At 43.0% G+C, this 19106-nt stretch overlaps 1 protein-coding gene across 3 annotated transcripts in view; it reads left to right on the top strand.

The window, feature by feature from the left end:
* Window positions 1-19106, top strand: part of UPF2 (UPF2 regulator of nonsense mediated mRNA decay) — a 133650-nt gene that overhangs the window by 36212 nt on the left and 78332 nt on the right. For all 3 annotated transcript variants that reach the window (XM_077471883.1, XM_077471884.1, XM_077471882.1), the window contains exons 10-11: window positions 3803-3916; window positions 13220-13336. In XM_077471883.1, the coding sequence (XP_077328009.1) occupies window positions 3803-3916; window positions 13220-13336 (231 nt within the window). The remainder of the gene's footprint in view (window positions 1-3802; window positions 3917-13219; window positions 13337-19106) is intronic.

Raw genomic sequence — 19106 nt, 5'->3', positions numbered from 1 at the left:
ACTTCCTCTCCTGTGTTTACATTACAGGAGAGGAAGTGATGTCACCGGACATTTTCATTCGCCGGGAGCGATCGAGAGGGGGTGGCCATGAATGAATGGCCGTCCCCTCGTCCGGGATCGCTCCCGAACGAATACCGACCGCCGCAGGCACCGGGGGGGGGGCCCGATCGGGCCCCCCACCCGCGGGCAGGCAGGGACTTATATATACGCCCATATGCCTGCCCGTGCCATTCTGCCGACGTATATCGTCGTGCGGCGGTCGGCAAGTGGTTAAAGTGCCGTCTAGTGGGCAGTTTGAAAAAAAAAATGTTACAACTCTCAGTATATATTTGGCCACATGCCTGGGGGGAGATCCCGCATCTTCTTCTCCAGCCCTCTGAGCACCTCCAGGGGCCCTAATTTGCTACCATTGGTGGGACCGGAACACTTATGTAGATTTAGCATGTGGCCAAATATGTACGGTTAGTTCTAACTTTTTTTTTTTTTTTTTTTTTTTTTTTACTGTCTGCTAGATGGTGCTTTAATCCCTTTCTACACACACACTGGGGGAAATTCAATTCGGACAGGAATCGCACCGCATTCCTGTTCAAATCGCATTTGATTCTATGTGGTGCGATTTGTGCCTGAGAGACTGTGACATCGGCTCTTTACCATGTGATCAGCTGTGTCCAATCCCAACTGATCGCAGTGTAACTAGGAAGTGCCAGTTATCGGCATTCCTTTCCTCACACTGATAGTGTCAGACGAGAGCCGATAAGCGGCTTTTCTCAGTGAGGGCATCTGCACTGATAATCAGTGCAATGATTATCCGTGCAACCCCACCAGTGTCCACCAGTGATGCCTGTCAGTGCCCATCAGTACTGCATATTAAAGCGGAGGTCCACCCTAAAATGGACCTTCCGCTCATCGGAATCCTCCCCCCCTCCGGCGCCACAATTGGCACCTTTCAGGGGGGAGGGGGGTGCAGTTACCTGGATAATCCAGGTAACTGCACCCACTTCCGGGATAGCTCTCTGCGGAAAGGGGCGTAGATTACGCCCCCTTCCGCAAGTGCCCCGCTGCCTGCTGGGAAACACACAGATCCCAGAGGCAGCGGGGACCGTCCTTATTGCGCAGCGCAACTCGCGCATGCGCAGTAGGGAACCGGGAAATGAAGCCGAAAGGCTCCATTTCCTGATTCCCATACCCAAGATGGCGGCGGCAGCACCCGAGTGACGATCAACAGATCGGCTTCGGGTGCCGACATCGCGGGCGCGCTGGACAGGTAAGTGTCACTATTTTAAAAGTCAGCAGCTGCTGTATTTGTAGCTGCTGGCTTTAAAAAAAAAAAAAAAAAACGCGGAGTCCCGGTGGACTCCCGCTTTAATGCCGCCTCCTCAGTGCCTGTCAGTGGTAGGCTCCTCACTGCCCGTCAGTGTAGCCTCATCAGTGCTTATCAGTGAAGGATAAAAATTACTTGTTTACAAAATTCTATTTTTTGGGTTTTCTTGTTTAGCAAAAAAAAAAAAGCGGTGATTAAATACTACCAAAAGAAAACTGTCTAAAAAAAAAAAAAAAAAAAATAAAATAAAAAAACTGTTAAAAATGTGGCTTGGGTACAGCGTTGCATGACTGCACAATTGTCATACAAAGGAGGATTGGGTTAAAGTTTGCTGGATGTCTTTCTTCCAGCCTTAAAATGAGGTTAACCGACAGACTTCTCACATTGTGCAGTGAAATCCAAGTGTGTTTTAGTGTATAGTGGAGTGGGCAAAACTGATTGAAAGTAAGGCTTGAGTTCCGGGATCATCCGCACATTAACGGACTCCGCACGGGCTCCCTGACTGAAACCCTAAGCCTCTACGCGGATGGCATGCTACTATTCTTATAGGACCCGGGCCTCTCCCTTGCGGCGGCTCTGAGGTTGATAGAGCAGTTTGGGGAATATTCAGGATTACTAATTAACTGGTCCAAATCCTCCCACTCGACCCGGGCACCCTGTCTGCGACCCAATCGGTGCTACCCTTGGTCAGAACGAGTCAGATAAAGTACCTGGGTGTGCAGTGCTTGAGAACATTAGCAGACTACGTTGCTCTCAATATAGAGCCCCTGTTTACTCTCCTCAAAGCCAAAACCCAGGTGTGGTCTCGTCTTCCCCTTGGGGTGATGGGTCGCGTAAACTTGGTCAAGATGATCCTCCTCCCCAAGCTGCTCTGTTCTGGCAGGTCCCCTTACGCACTCCCCTTAGGACCTTCAAGTCCATGGAGGCCCTTCTTAATGTATTTGTGTGGGGCGCCTCCCACCACAAACTCTCATGGAATACCTTGAAGCGCCCTGTCCATCTGGGCGGCACCGCCCTACCAGACCTTCTCCTCTACTATGTTGCCTCCCAGTTGTCACATTTCTACTATTTCAACCAAGCAGACAGAGACCGCTACATTATCTTGGTGTGCTCCCCCTACGTCGACCAGATCGCTCACCCATTTTAAGTACTCATGTGGGACGCCCTGGGGATCCCCTGCCCCCGGAAACACCATGCTGTTCCATCACTGCACAATCTGGCAGCAAGCCATGACCATCACCGAGGCCCCCGGGCTCCACACCCACACACCCCTCTGGGATAACCCCCTACTCCCTGAACTGCACACAATCCCGGACCGCTCTCAATGGATAGCTAAAGTAATCCTTTTCCTTTCCCAAGTCCTCGACAACGGAACGATTAGACCGTTCCAGGCTCTAAAGGAAGAGTTCGACCTCCCCAACCGAATGCTTTTTCGCCATCTCCAGCTCCGCCACGCTCTCAGCTCCCAGTTTGGTGACTCCATCCCTGGGCTTGGGTCGCTGCCGCTTGTGAGTGTGGTCCGTGGCCAAGACCCCAAGAGGATGATCTCCTTTTATTACAACCTCTAGATAACGCCAGCGGCCACCTTGCGGGCATACCGGCTCAGGTCCAGATGGGAAGAAGATCTTGGGGCGGTGGAGGACGGGGACTGGGAAATCGCGTTGACTGCCTCCAAGACGGTTTCCCCGAAATTGTCGTATAGGCTCACTCGTCTATATATGCTCCATAGATCCTACCTCACCCCCACTCGCCTGTCCAGGTTCAGACCTAACTATAGCCCAAGTGCGGTGATCCGCAGGGCACGTGCTACCATCTGCTATGGTCATGTCCCAAACTCCAGGACTATTGACCCCAGGTTGTCAAATTCCTTCACGATCAAATGGGCTCCCCCCTTTCACTGTGCCCCCACCAGTGTTTACTTGGCATCCTCCCTCTACCAGAAGAGGCGAGGAACCTAACCTTCTTCCTACAGGAAACATTGTTTCTTGCCAGGATGCAGATCACCCGCACCTGGATCAGCTCATCACCCCCAACCATCCAGCAATGGCTGGTGGCTGTCAATGCTACCCTTCCCTACAAAAAGGTGTACAAACACAGAGGCTGCCCGAATAAGTTTAACAAAATCTGGGACAGGTGGGTGGGGGATTCAACCACCTGCACGGACTAGGAAAGACCCGGGGCAGCCCTGTCACTACCCTATCTGCGCCTGAATGGCACCATCCCCTAAACTTTGCAGACGACCTGGGGGTCACCAGCTACGGCGGGTAGGGCTCTCCTTGTACCCCTGAGGCTGTCTTGCACAAAGTATACTCACTGATCACTTGTGGTCTCCATCGCCCAGGCTCCTTGTTTCACCAAGAACAGTGAAGAAATGTTTATGTACAATCCATAACGCAGTGTTGAACTTTAACTATTGATTACAAAAATAATATTTAGGGTTAAATCTTGTATGTTTCTTAAACTTATTGCATGTTTCCATAGGTAAGGAAAAAGGATCAGATAAATATTGAAACAAAGAACAAAACCGTGAGATTCATTGGAGAGCTTGCCAAGTTTAAAATGTTCAGTAAAACAGACACTGTACATTGTTTAAAGGTTTGTGTTTTGCAATTCATACAGTTTGTATTGTATTCCTTGCTGTGAAGAATGCTTGTGTGGCAGTCAAGTTATTGAATTTGCTGTATGTATTCAGTTTAAAAAAAAAAAACTGTTGCATTAATCCAGTTTTAAAAATGTTTTACAGTTTAACTTCCTAGTTAAAGAAGTCTGGTCTAATAGTGCACCAGGATACTATGTTAAAGATGCGTTTTTTGTTAACTGACTTTGCAGTTTTACAGCAGCTCCAGTGCTTGACACATTTAAACTGTGTCTGTTTGCCCTCTTCACTAAATTAAAATAGTTTAAACCCAGAGTATGTAATAGGGAAGCTTCTGTTGCATAATGGAAGCTGTTTGTCTTTCTTTTTTCTCCGAACACTCGCTTTAATGCATACACTCATTGTGTTTCATAGAAATATATATATATATTTTTCCATTTTGGTTAAAGGGCATGCTAAAGGCCTTCAACTTCAGGAGCATGTTACACCTATATTTAAGGTGTAGCATGTAAAGTTCTCCTTCTGGCCCACCGTTTGAAAACATTGCGGCCATGCCTGTCTCTGACCACACAACAGCGTCATTCAGTCACTCAGTTTCCTGTGAATGAATTGGACTACAAGTACCCTCATCCATTGTGGCTGAAGGCTTGTAGTTCTCAGTGAAGGGCGTTGGTGCACGCTCTCATAGTCCATTGATCTTGCCGTTCAGTAACTGCCTGCCCATATCGGAGGAACAGGCAGACAACTTGCTGAGTGTCTGCAGCATCCACATATTGCAGATTGCGGGTACAATATTTTAAAGTCTACAATGTAAAACTATAATTAATGCATGTTTCCCAAAACATCTTTCAGGACATCACCCGGAGAGATCATGGCTCCTCCTCCCACAGGAAACACCTCATCAAGCAAATCTTTAACAGGAGGCCTCCACGTTGCTTTCATCAGTTTTTTGCGTTTCCTCTAGCCGGAAGGAACACCTATGGTGGGAGGGAGGCATAATCTCTCAGGGCTTTCCTGGGAGACTAAAGGTTCTCACCTGTCAGTGTTTTTTTTTTTTTTTCTTTCTTTCTGATGGGTGGTTTGCAGTGGTCCTCACTGGCCGTCCACATTGCGCGACGGCAGCTGTTCATGGCTGAGCAGTCGTCATTATTCTGATGTCCTGTGCTGTGTACAGGAAGAGTTAGCACGTCCGGGTTGGGAGCGTGGCGTCATTTCTCGCCGCAAGTGCAGTGGGAGAGGGCAAGGTCACCTGGTTCTGGATCAGCGCAGCAGTCTTTTGGAATCCGGGAACCAGCTTCTCGGCAAACCACATGATTGCAGTGCACTCTGCTTCGGAGAACAATGCAGCGGGGGCAAGCCAAGGCACCAGCAAGGCCAAGGTTAGGGACTGTGTCCTTGTTCCTCTGGACCGTTTTCTCTTGTGGGGTTTTTTTTTTCTCCGCAACCTCCCACCTCCCTCTCCAGTGAGAGCTCTCCCTGGGAATGTGTAGTGCAGTGGCTAGTGGGTTAGCACTTCTGCCTAGCAGTAGGGGACTCCGCAATAGGTGGTGGTAGTGGCTTGCTTTGGGCACAGGGAAGGAAGAAGTGTTTTTTTTTCTTTCCTAGTGCACCTTGGTGTTTTACTTGTGCTGTACAGCAGCCTTTTTAACGTGGTCATTTTTTTATTTTTTTATTTATTTATTTTTCTTCTTTTGTGTCACCTTTTTAAGCCTTTAGTATCAAACCTAAAAGAAGAGCCAGGTACCTCACGGGAAACTAGGGCTCCGCCACCATCTTCAGAATCCCAAGGGGGTTCCCTAATACTGGCGGGGGGTCTGATCTCCCAGGATACTTCCCAAGAACCTGTTTCCATCGCTCCAGAAGGGACAGATTCTGAGGAGGAGGAAAATGAAGCAGATGCCGCTTCAAGTACAAGATCTCACTAGAAGAGGTTGGAGGACTCTCAAAAATAATACACGCTACCTTGGGAATATAGGAAGAAAAGGAGCTCTCCCTGACCGCATGTACGCAGGTCTGGGGGGCTCAAAAGGCCATTCTTTTCCAGTGCATTCAATCCGACACAATAAAAAAGAAAAAAAAGAATAGCTGGAACTAGACAAGAAGCCATTTTTCTTCTCTGGCACACAAGAGAAAATTCCCATTTGAGGAAAATCCTGACTCAAACAAGGTTCCAAAACTGGATTACGCTTTCTCACAGGTCTTCAAAGTCAACTGACATCGCCTTTGAAGATATGAGCACACTAAAGGAGCCCATGGATAAGAGGATGGACCTGCTTCTTAAGAGTCTAGAAATCGGTGACGAAAAATCTGCTGCCAATCAATGGCAACATGCGTTGCTAGGAATTTAGAACACTGGATTAACCAGATGAAGGCCCATGTTACTGCGGATTCCCCAAAACAGGAGATTTTGGACTCCTTTGCAACTTTATCTGCAACAGTGTTATATGTTGCAGATGCCTATGCAGAATTCATACACACGTCAGCCATGTCTGCAAAGTTACTGAACTCTAGAAGGGCCTTATGGATAAAAACCTGGCCCGGGGATGCTGCATCAAAAAACAGGCTGTGTAGCATTCACTTTGCAGGGGATTTGCTGTTTTGGTTCTGAACTAGAATCCATTCTTGATCGAATGGCTGATAAACAGAAATAGTTTCCGGTCAAGAAGAAGCAGGTGCAGACCTGTAAGTGTGTGTGTGTGTGTATGTATGTATGTATGTATGTGTGTGTGTGTGTGTGTGTGTGTGTGTATGTGTGTGTGTGTGTGTGTATGTGTGTGTGTATATATATATATATATATATATATATATATATATATAATATATGTATATATATATATATATATATATATATATATATATATATATTTATTGACAGCAGGAAGGTAAAACGCAATTCAAAAGGAAACCATAGTCTTTCCAGAAGCCCAAAGGTAGGAGTGGAGTGCTCTTCAATCCTAAGCTAAGCTGCAGTGACTCCTTCCTCCCCGTCGAGTTTTTTCCCCACAGTGGAGAGGCATCACATCGAACCAGTTTATTGTAAACCTGCTCTCCCAGGGATACATGATCGAATTAAAGGAAGAACCTCCAAAAACGTCCCAAGGGATCCAGCCAAGGTCCTCGCCATAAAGTCTCTAATCCAGGAACCGAGATCCCAGAGAGTCATTGTTCCGGTCCCTACAAGGGAGTTCTTCCAGGGGTTCTACTCGCATTTATTCCTCGTTCAGAAACCCTCAGGAAAGTTCTATCTAATCCTAAATGTCAAGATGCTAAATCGATCAGTACAGTACAGAAGATTTCGAATGGATTACGTTTTCTCAGTCAAAAACCTCCTGAACTCAAGGGTGCTAAATGGCATCTAGACTTACAGGATGCCTAACTTCACATACCTATTGCTGCCAGGTCCCAATAATATCCGAATTTGGCACTGAAAATAGGGAAGAAGGTGGTACACCTGCAGATCAGAGCACTCCCATTTGGCCTGTCATCTCCAAAAGTGTTCACGAAGGTAGTGGCCGAAGCATTGGCACCTTTTGCGTCTAAAATGAATTTCAGTGATTCCGTATCTGGACAACCTGCTGTTTTTTGCTCAAACCTGAGAAATGCTTCATAAGAACTTTGTCAGAGCTCGTGCTCACCTAGTCCTCATCACTCCCTTCTGGAAAGTTTTCAACTGGTGCACAGCATCTGGCAGATCCTTAAGACATTTCTTCTATCCTGGAGTTCCCACAAGAAGGAGCGGATAACGGCCTAGCTGTCAGTACCCTCAAAGTTCAAGTTGCCACGCTGGGGTTTTTTTTGGATAAGTTTATCTTACCAGAACCCCTGGTGATCAGATTCTTTAAAGCTCTCACCTGGTCCAGACCTGTAATGATCAGAAGTTGTCCAAAGTGGGACTTATCCGTTGTTCTACAGGTCCTGACCAGGGAACCTTTTTAAACCCATTAATTTGGCCTCCCTGAGACTGATTACTTTGAAAAACGTATTTTATTATTTTTTGCCACAAAGCACCTACCCCCCATGTTAAGGGGATGTGGCCTGGTACGGTTGAGGGGCGCTTGGCTGTCCCCACCCCCTTTCCTGACCTGCCAAGCTGCATGCTCAGATAAGTGTCTGGTATGGATTTTTGGGGGGACCCCACGCTGTTTTTCTTTTTTTTTTTTATTTATTTTTTTTTCTCCCAACGAAGAGGGTTCCCCTTAAAATCCATACCAGACCGAAGGGTCTGGTATCGTCCAGGGGGGGAACCCCACGCCAATTTTTTTTTTTTTTTTTTCTTTTCATTTTGACTGTGGTTCCCCTTCATCCTGAGCACACAAGGTGGATCATGATGATCCAACTTCTGGTGCGACTTCTTCTATTCAAAACAATGGGCTCCCAATGGGAAGCATTGATTTTGCATAGAGGCAGAAAAACGCAGCTGAACGTGCATTATCGGCAATGCAAAACGCTGATAAAGTCACGTTTTTCAACCAGCATTTTCTGCCAGCAATCTGGCATCCAGAAACAGCTTTTTTTGAGCTCCAGTGTACATGGAGCATAAATTTTATAAGTGCACAAAAGTTGATCCTACAAGAGATATTGTCAACTCTTATCAGTTACATTACGCCTAGCTATCTGTAAGGACTGCGGACCCCTACCCCTTCTTGTTATGGAAATGGGGAGATGTTCTATAGTCCTGTCTTAGGCTGACAGTGCTGCTTCTTGGCCCCTGCACTTTGCTCCTATGTCGCAGGATTTGTTTCACAGCAGCAGGAGCCAAAGGTTCCCGCTGTAGCTTTTTTGTAGCACCTCACAGCGCTGGATCGAGAATGGGCTCATGTAAGTATAATGGGCAGCTGGGGGGGGATCCTATGCACAGCAGTTTTTTTTTTTTTTTTTTTGACCTTAATGCATACAATGCAACAAAGTGGTTCTAAAAGCACTAAGTGCCATTTATGTCGTCTGCTGCTTTGTTGCTGCTTTGTTCCTGTGCTATCTACATGAATCACTTCTGACAATGTTTCCTAACACCAAGAGAAGAAAAGTGATGGGGGTGGGATCTCCGGCTGATTGATGGCCTTAGCTCTGTAACTGTGAGCTGTGTGAAGGGTGTGTTTTTCTTCCCTCCAATCAGCTCTCAGACCTCTCCTCACTGAGCTCTGCAGAGTGTAACTTCAGCTCTCCTTCCCCTTTTTTCAGAACCCTTAAACCAGCTTTATCATTTCCAGACTTTTAACGGTCGTAGAGAAGAGAAGGATGCAGTAAACGGGTACAACTATGCAGAAAGATTTGTTTCATCTCCTGTGTATCACTTGAGGATAGTTCCTTTACTGGGTATATGTAAGGGCTTACAACTACTTCAAGGTTAAAAAAAAAAAACTTTTATATTTAGAACCACTTTGAAATATACAACCCGATTTGTGTGTGTGTGTGTTTGTGTTTGTGTTTGTGTGTGTATACAAAGTACTTAAGATTGAATGCTCCCATACCACCTATGACCTTTAAAGTGGTTGTAAAGGCTGAAGGTTTTTTACCTTCATGCATTCTATGCATGAAGGTAAAGAACCCTCAGTGTCCAGCTCTCCCCCTCAGCCTCCCTAGAACGTGCACGATAACCAATGCTCTCCTGGGTCTCTCCCTCCTTATTGACTGAGATGCAGGAGCCATTTTTTTTTATCCTATTGAAATGTGTATGGAATGCGACAAACTGAATATTCCCTCTTCTTTTTTTTTTTTTTTTTTTTTTTAATGTCCTTTTTTGAGATAAAAAAAAAAAAAAAAAAAGGTTAGGGACTTTTCTGGATGGAAATGTAGAACCTTTTGCAGGTTTCAATGTTTAATTTTGAATGTATAAGCAAACTGAATATTTTATGCCTTTTTATCGGTTGTGCCATATTTGAGATCTTGTGAAGAAGTCTTTCATTGTTCACTCTTTCTTCCATTGTGAAAGTAGTTATACTACCCAAAGATAAAAATACAAAAAATAAAAGAAGGGCCCCATGATTTCGAGCAACCCTTTCTGGAAAAAATGGTCAAATGTCTACATGCCAAAGCAGAGAGTAAATACCTGCCTCTCCTGTTGCCTGTGCTGCTGTTTACTGCTTTGTTTAAGAGTCTTAAACTGATTCTTCCTTCCATCTCCTGTGGGTCCTTATGCTTACCCTTCATTTCATTCACATGATGGTTGGTGGGGGACAGAGGAGATTGATACTCTTGGAAATGTCTGGTTCCTAATGGACTTCAGAGGCAGGTTTCATCTGAACAGAGCAGCATTCAGTGACAGGCTACAAGAGTATTGAATCTTTTTTTCTTCTGGGCATTTTTTTTTTCATGACAGTCACTTTAATGGAAGTCTACACCTTGTGTTGTATTTGCTAGAAATTATTAAATAAAAGAGAATGTGTTTTAAAATGTTCTAAGCTTCTAACAGATTCCCTAATTTCCTTACACGAATCTGACCAAAACACTAGACATTTTTCACAACCTGACTGGCTTGACTGTAAACTTGTCTAAATGCTCAGCCCTACCCATTAATATCCCACCAGCCTTAATAACAACACTCAAAAACAAATTTCCATTCAATTGGTGCATGGATTCATTTAGATACCTAGGAATTCATATTACACCCTAGTTCAAAACACTATTCCATGCAAATTACCCACCAATATTTAATAACATCAAAAGTATAATGAAAATATGGTCCTCATACTAAATATCATTCTTGGGAAGAATAGTGGCCACGAAAATGGTTATACTACCCAAACTTTTATTCCTTTTTTTTTTTTTTTTTTTTTTTTTTTTTTTTTTTTTTTCCCATTGCCCAAAAATACGTTAGATTCTCTCCAAAGAGAATCCAATAAATTAATTTGGCAAAACAAAAAACAAGGTTTAGCTACTCCTTAATGTTTAGGCCCCAACTAAAAGGAGGTCTAAATATCCTAAATTTATGGCTATATTTTCTGTCAGCCAGATTCACCCAACTAGCACAATGGTATGCCCCAGCCTCCCAAATCCCCTGGCTCCTGTTTGAAGAACAATCAGTCCTTCCATACAACCTACAAGGACTATTCTAGTCCAAGTCTATTGTACCACAGAAAATAAGACTGTTAAATATAATTGTAACACATTCCCTACAACTGTGGAACAGACAAGATACCAAATGTAACCACTTCAGCCCTGGAAGAATTTACCCCCTTCCTGACCAAAGCACTTTTTGCGATTCGGCACTGTCGATTTAACTGACAATTGCGCGGTCGTGTGATGTGGCTCCCAAACAAAATTGATGTGCTTTTTTTTTTTCCCTCACAAATATAGCTTTCTGTTGGTGGTATTTGATCACCCCTGCGGTTTTTATTTTTTGCGCTATAAACAAAAAAAAAAGCGTGAATTTTGAAAATGATTTTTTACATTTTGCTATAATATCCCCCCCCCCCAAATTTTTTTTATATATATATATATATATATATATATTATACATTTCCCTCAGTTTAGGCCGATACGTATTCTTCTACATATTTTTGGTAAAAAAAAACCCGCAATAAGCGTTTATTGGTTTGTGCAAAAAATATAGCGTTTACAAAATGGGGGATAGTTTGATGGCATTTTTATTTTATCAATACTACTTTTTATTTTATTTTATTTTTTTACTAGTAATGACGGCGATCAGCGTTTTTTTGTTTTTTTTTTATTGTGACCGCGACATTATGGTGGACACATCGGACATTTTTGACACGTTTTTGGGACCATTGTCTATTTTTGCAGCAATCAGTGCTATAAAAATGCACTGATTCCTGTGTAAATGACACTGGCAGTGAAGGGGTTAACCACTAAGGGGCAGTGTATAGGTTAAGTGTGCCCTGGGGAGTGTTTCTAACTGTGGGGGCGCGTAGCTACATGTGACATGTCACTGATCTCTGCTCCCGATCACAGAGAGAATAGGGAGATGCTTGTTTACATTAGCATTTTCCCGTGAGGCGATCGTGGGTATCCCCACGGCGATCGAGTCTGCGGGACCCGCGACCCGACTCGCGGAGCTTGCCGCGGGTGCACGCCTGCTGGACGCCTCTTAAAGGGCCACATACAGGTATGTTAGTTTGCCTATACAAGCCCTTCTGCCGACTTATATCGGCATGAGGCGGTTGGCAAGCGATTAACATGTCTTCAGACATCCCTCCCCTAGCATCCTTTCTAGGAGACCCTCACTTCACTTCCTTCCTAGATAATAACCAAAACTCATTAACAATATGGAAACTGCATAAACAAATCTAAAATCACTTACTTATAACAATACATTTTACTCTTTCACTGAACTACAAACAAAATATGACCTTGCACCTACAGAACATGAAAATTATACGAAGATAAAATGCCTCTACCGAAAATACTACTCACTCACTTTAACGTACCCCCTTCTCACAATTCAAACAGATTTGTATTTCCTCCCCACGGCACAAAGGACTAATTTCCAAAATGTATAAAAAACTAATTCAATATGCCTGAAAAATCACACCCCATGCTACAATGGGGATCAGACCTAAATGTTTAATTCTCCCCCCGAGCAATGGGATACCATATTTGACAACTTACACAAATGCACCAAAACTACCACCATCAGAGAATCTGCCACCAAACTGCTTTATAGGTGGCATCTTACCCCTGCCAAACTCGACTCGTTCTGCCCATCAACATCCCCACTCTGTTTCAGGGGCTGCCCAACACATAGGGCACTACTACATATATTTTGCCCCCATCTAAAAAAAATTTGGTAGAATGCAAGTCTCATGATTGATCAAATTTCAGGCAATAAAATCCCACTAACACCCCAAATGTGCCTTTTATTCTCCCCCATACAAGATATACCAATAGCCAATTCTAGACTAATCCATTCTCTATTTGGCTCTATCCACTGGACCATCGCTTTCAACTGGCATTCATCCAACATACCATGGCCTCAGGTTCTCAACCGTATGGCAAACATCAAATTATCAGAAAGAATACACTATACATTATATGAATCCATTGCATATATACCAAAAAAATGAACTTTGTGGGAAACCTTACTACTGGTGTAATGTTCACTACTGTTAATCTACTTAAGCACATCTACAGATCCTTTCCTGCAAATGCTATATAGGATTTATAATCTATGTATTTTCTCATATGATATGTCTTTACTCAGATATAATGTATAATCTAAATGACACTCTCACTTGTACATCTTCTACCACTGTTTAAAATCCTGTACTATGACCTTATCCATAATAAAAACCGTTTAAACAAAAAATAATAAAAAATGTTCTAAGCTATGTCTTTCGTTTGTGCAGATGCTTTTGTCAGACTTTTCACATCACCATATTGAGATGGCCTGCACCCTGCTTGAAACCTGTGGACGATTCCTTTTCAGGTCTCCGGACTCGCACTTGCGCACCAGTGTTCTGTTGGTAAGATTGGATGTTCTATGATTCAGTCTTTTCGGAGAGTGCATGGATACAAAATTTTCAGAAATGTTATATTTTATTAATATTCACTGTACATAAATAAGTGTGTATGTGTGTGTGTGTATATATATATGTGCTATGTAAGCATGTATATACATAGCCTAAATACTGGTTGTAACACCAATTCACATATCCTTCTTTTTTTTTTTTTTTTTTTATTGTTGATTTAAATTTATCAAAAAAACTTTTCTTCAAGAAACTGGTCAAAACGAGAATCGTATTCAATGTAATTTTCTTTGTGGAACAGTAAAGCCCACTGCATGTAACATTCAAAGGACCCCAGTGCAAATCATGAGTGCTAGCATCTTAAAAGCTGAGCTCCTCCTTTTGGTATATGTGTGCCTTTTAACATTTGTCCTGCTAACCTTTTTCACAATTGTGAGGTATTCTGCTGTCTGTTTACATATTATTCACACTAATCTTTCTTAGACAGGCCATAGATGATGCAGTTTTTTTTTTCCTTTTACCTGTGGTTGCTGGGAAATCGCATGCTTTTCCCCATCGCCTCCCGTGAAGTTATTGTGTTCCTGGGAAGGGGCCATCCCTGTTGGAAGAACACCATGATTACTGCTAGCGGCTACAGCCCCTGGCAATAATTGCATGTAAAAATCTGGCATGCTGGCTGTACCTAAGTCGATCAATGGGTCAACTTGGGTACAATCGGTCTGCCAATACTTGGCTCAAATCAGCAGGACCCACCTGAGATTCGAATGGTCTGTGGCCGGCTTTAGCTGAATTGCTTATTGGCCTAGTTCACAGGTGGCATCATCTACATCAGTGGTCATCAGCCCTGTCCCCAGGGCCCACTAACAGGCCAGGTTTTATGTATTACCTGTGATTGTAAAGTCTCGTTTTTTTGTTTTTTCTATAAAAATAACAAACGTGTTATACTTACCTGCTCTGTTGCAGTGTTATTTGCACAATGCAGCCTGGATCCTTCTCTACACGGCGGGCCTCTTCTGTGCTCCTGGCCCTTCCCTCCTGTCACGTGCCCCCACAGCATTCTTTGTGCATTCAGACACAAAGCTGTGGTTCGCCTCCCCCTCCTGATTGGTTAACTGACAGCAGCGGGAGCCAATGGTGCTGCTGCTGTTTCTCAGTCAATCAGAAGTGAGAGTCCCAGAGGGCTGAGAAACTTGTGGACAGAGATGGGGTTCAGGTAAGTATTAAGGGGTGCTGAGGGGGGCTGCTGCACACAGGTTTTTTTTTTATCTTGAAGCTTAGAATGCATTAAGATAAAAAAACCTTCTGACTTTACAACCCCTTTAAAGTGGAAGTAAAGCCTAATCAGGGCCGTTTGAAGGAATTTGGGGGCCCCAAGCAAAATGGACATTTTTTATTTTTTTTTCTTTATTTGTAAACATCCTTTGTAATAGAAGAAAAAGCACAACAGGACCCCCTTAAATGTGAAATCTGGGGTAAAGACCTCAGAACTCATATTTTACACTTAAATGCAATGAAAAAACAAAAAAACGTTAAGACCATTGGGCGGAAGTGACACTTGACGTTGCTTCCGCCATCTAATGTTATGGAGCCAAGTGGGGGCCATCTTTCCTTCACTCGCCATCCAAACTCAGAGGGTAAAGGACGCGGTCGGCTCCGATTAAGTGGCAGTGACGACCAGAGCATGGGGGGGGGATAGGGCCTCTCCCGCCCCCGATTAAAAGTGATCTTGCAGCGAATCTGCCGCAGAGACCACTTTTTATCTTAAAGAGAACCGCACGCCGTTGCTGAAAATACCGGTGTTATGGCAACTAGCTTCTGCTCTAACAGTATTTAGCGTCAAAGTACCGACAAACAGTTACTGCAATTTGCATGAATTTGGTTTAACATACTAATCATGGGCACATTTTGACTGGATATCCCCTTTAACTCTTCCTTGGTTCCGAGGGACAGACTGGATGCTAAAAGCTGGGAAGTTGACTTCTCTGGTTTGAACTGTTCCTGGCGCGTGATTATAGGGAAACCTGAGTTATTGCTTGATGACTCCTTTTCTAAGACCCCATACATACTGTTAGATTTTATGGAGATTTTTTTTCTTCAGATTCATACTGTTAGTCGCATTTTTGAATATCGTTTATAGGCTTTTTTGGGGGGGGTTTTTCAGTAAAAACACTTCCTATAATGTAAAAACTTCTTGTTACAGTGTTTAGGGGCATTTCTCATTTTTTTTACATCTCAACAGCTTCTACTCCTGGATGCAGGGGCTGTCTATTTTTTTTTTTTTTTTTTACTGCCCCTAAATACTTGTGCCTCCAAACATCTCTGAGAGTTTTGTGTGCATGGCTAACATGGAGGGGCTTTTAGTGGCAGGTAAAAAAACAAAAAACAAAACCTGGGTGTCTTGTAGGTGGGCAGAGGCATCTCTCTCATGGAGGATTCTAGGAAAAAAGGGTTTTCAGTTAATAACCAGTTTTTCTCCTTCCCCCCATTGCAACCATGCAACAGATGACAGTCTCACTTTTGACAATCTCAGAAGCTGTTCCCCGACACCACTGTCACTACCTTTTTAGTGGGCCTTGGTTTCTCTTATTCCCAGTGATTTTAGTTTATCATTTTGATTTATTGAATTTTTTTTCATAACGCCTGCTAGTAGTTTTCTTATGTTGCTGCCGCACAGCAAATAACAGCTCGCTGTTTACCTCTCCTAGTTACATAATAAGGATAAAAAAAGACACAGGTCCATCCATTTCAACCTAGGTGGGGTGTGATATTTTCTTCTCTAACAATTCCCATAGCCCTGTATATTCCGCTTCCTGAAGAAGAACTCTTAAAGTTTTTTGTTAAATTGTCGACAGCTAGTACTCTCTAGTACCACTTTCTTGGAAAGGAAGTTCCACATTTTAACTGCCTTAATAGTAAAGACACCTTTTCACAATCTAAGAATAAACCTCATTTCTTCTAACCTATCTAACATATCATCATGGATGTCGCACTTCCTCCCTAAACTAAATCTCTCTGAAAACAATCTATTAATATTCCCCTGCCCATGTCCCCCTCCATGACTTTCAATCAAAATCAAGAATGCTCCCATCAGTCCCTCCCCTCACACCAGGGTACTAAGTTTAATCCTAGACTCTGACTTGTCCTTTCAGCCTCAAATGCAATTGTTGTCAAAAGTTTGTAGAATTCACCTCTGTAACATCTCTAAAATTCTCCCCTTTTTAACAAATGAAACCACCAAGCTCCTCACTCACTCCCTTGTTATCTCTCGTCTTGACTATTGAAACTCCCTTCTCATTGGCCTGCCTCTTCATAAGCTATCCACTCTTCAGTCTATCACGAATGCTGCTGCCAGACTTATCCACCTTACCAACCACCCAGTGTCTGCCAACTCTCTCCTCCATTCCCTACACTGGCTTCCAATTGCCCAGCGAATTAAATTCAAAATACTAACCACAACATAAAAAGCCATTCACAACTCTGCCCCGAGCTACATCACCAACCTTGTCTCCAAATATCACCCAAACCGTTCTCTACGCTCTTCTCAAGACCTCCTACTCTCAAGCTCCCTTGTCTCCTCCTCCTCCCCCCCATGCTCTTCTCCAGGATTTCTTCAGAGCCTCTCACATTCTCTGGAACTTGCTACCCCAACCTGTCAGGCTATCCCCTACGCTTGCTACCTTCAGGCGATCCCTGAAAACTCAGGCTTCCCTGAAGAGATATCATGTCTCCAACTAATCTTTTACCACTTCCATCAGCTCATTCCCCACAGTTATAATATTTTGTACCACCTGCCCCACCCTATTAGATTGTAAGCTCTTCTGAGCAGGGCCCTCTTAATCCTCTTGTATTTTATTGTATTATAACTGTATTGTCCCCCTTTTTATATTGTAAAGCTCTGCGTAAACTGTTGGCGCTATATAAATCTTGTATAATAACTTCAAATATTGGCCGCATGTTATTGGAGTCACCTTATTGTTATAGTTGTAAATTGTAATCACATATTCACCTCTTAAGCGCCTCTTCTCCAGAGTGAATAACTGTAATCTATGTAATCAATCCCCATAGCCGAGGCCCACCACCCCCCTTATCAATTATGTTGCCCTTTGCTGAACTTTCTAATTCAACAAAGTCTTTCCTGAAGATTGGGGGCCAAAACTGTACTGGTATATTCAAGATGACCCCCAACCAGTGTTTTGTAAAGGGGGTAGAATTATTGATTTATCTCTTGAACGTATTCCCTTCTTAATGCGGCTTGGCATTGCATGCTATTGTTAAGTCTGTGGTCTACAAGCACTCTCAGATCCTCAGTCATCATCAATTCTTCCAGGGAAGCCCTTCATATCATGTCATTTGCATGTGTATTTTTCATGCCCAAGTGCATAACTTTACATTTCTCGATATCTAATCTCATCTGCCATGTAGCTGGCAACCCCTCTATTTTGTCTTCCTGTAATGATGCTATATCATGTACCAAAGTTATAATCCTAATAGTTTGCTAGCCTCATTAAACACTGGAGTTTTCAATTCCAACCTCTATCATTAATAAGAAAATTGAATGGCATCGGCCCCAAGACAGAACCCTGTGCACACCACTCACAATTTCAGACCATTCAAAGAAAGTAATTTATCTCAACTCCCTGGACCCATTCAATGTAACCAATTTCCTATCCATATACATACAATTGTATCAACTTCAAGAGACTTTATTTTGTAGATTAAATGTTTTGAGGTACAGTATCGAATGCCTTAGCAAAATCTAGTTGACTATGTCCACTGGACTTCCTCCATCCAATTTCTCGCCTACTTCCTAATAGAACAATCTTTCATAAATCCATGTTGGTTGTCCCTCATAATTCCTTTATCGCAGACAAATTTCTATATAGAGCCCCTTACTATTTCCTCAAATACCTTGCATACTATTGATGTCATGCTGACTGGTCTCTAGTTTTCTGCTATACATTTCAATCTTCTTGTAAATTGGTACTTAATTTGCTCTACGCCAATCAGTTGGTATTTTTCCTGCTAGTAAGGTGTCTTTAAAAGTTAGAGTGGCTTGTCTATAACTGAGGAACATTTTCTAAGAGCTGCACAGTGTAACCTTGGTTCCTTGAAGCCTTGTTTAGTCTCCCTTTCCTCTGCTAGTCTTTTGCAAACATATAAGTGGAGGTACTTTCCTCCAAGTTGCCAGCTCAGACCCCATCTAGGAAACGGGTGCATATTGGGGGTCTTTCATTCCAGCTAATTCAGTATCCTTTTACTGTCCTGTTCTACCGCCTCAAGCTTTCCCTTTTGCTGGCTTTCTGGAAGTCGTAGTTTTTACATCTGCACAAGAGAACTGACATCTGATGAGATTTCAGTTGCTATACATGCTGATCAAGTTACTACTTTTGTAAGTGTAGTATTTCTATATTTCGATTAAAGGATGTTTTTTTACACTATTTTATGCGCTCTGTTGTATTATCTTTACGTTATAGTTATATTTGAGTATCACAGCACATTTCACTAGCATTGTGAAAATAAACAAATCTGAATATGAGCTACAACTTGCATATCTGTAAATGGACTTCTTGGTGTGGGTTTTTTTTTTTTTCATTTTTTTTTTTCTTTAATATTGGGGGGGGGGGGGAGTAAACACCCTGACATGTACAATATTTCATCGCCATGGATTTGTTTCGATTTAGGAATCTGTAAGGAAAAATGTATGTAACCTATTCGTCCATTTTGTAAAATCAGTTGAGCTGTTTTCTTTTATCTTATTTGTCATACC

The sequence above is a fragment of the Lithobates pipiens genome, unplaced genomic scaffold (genome assembly GCF_037356315.1).
Source record: "Lithobates pipiens isolate NorthernLeopardFrog02 unplaced genomic scaffold, aLitPip1_a1.2 Scaffold_8, whole genome shotgun sequence".
Classification (NCBI taxonomy): Eukaryota; Metazoa; Chordata; class Amphibia; order Anura; family Ranidae; genus Lithobates; species Lithobates pipiens.
Note: the sequence above shows the minus strand (reverse complement) of the source record. Positions and strands in the feature narration are given on the sequence as shown.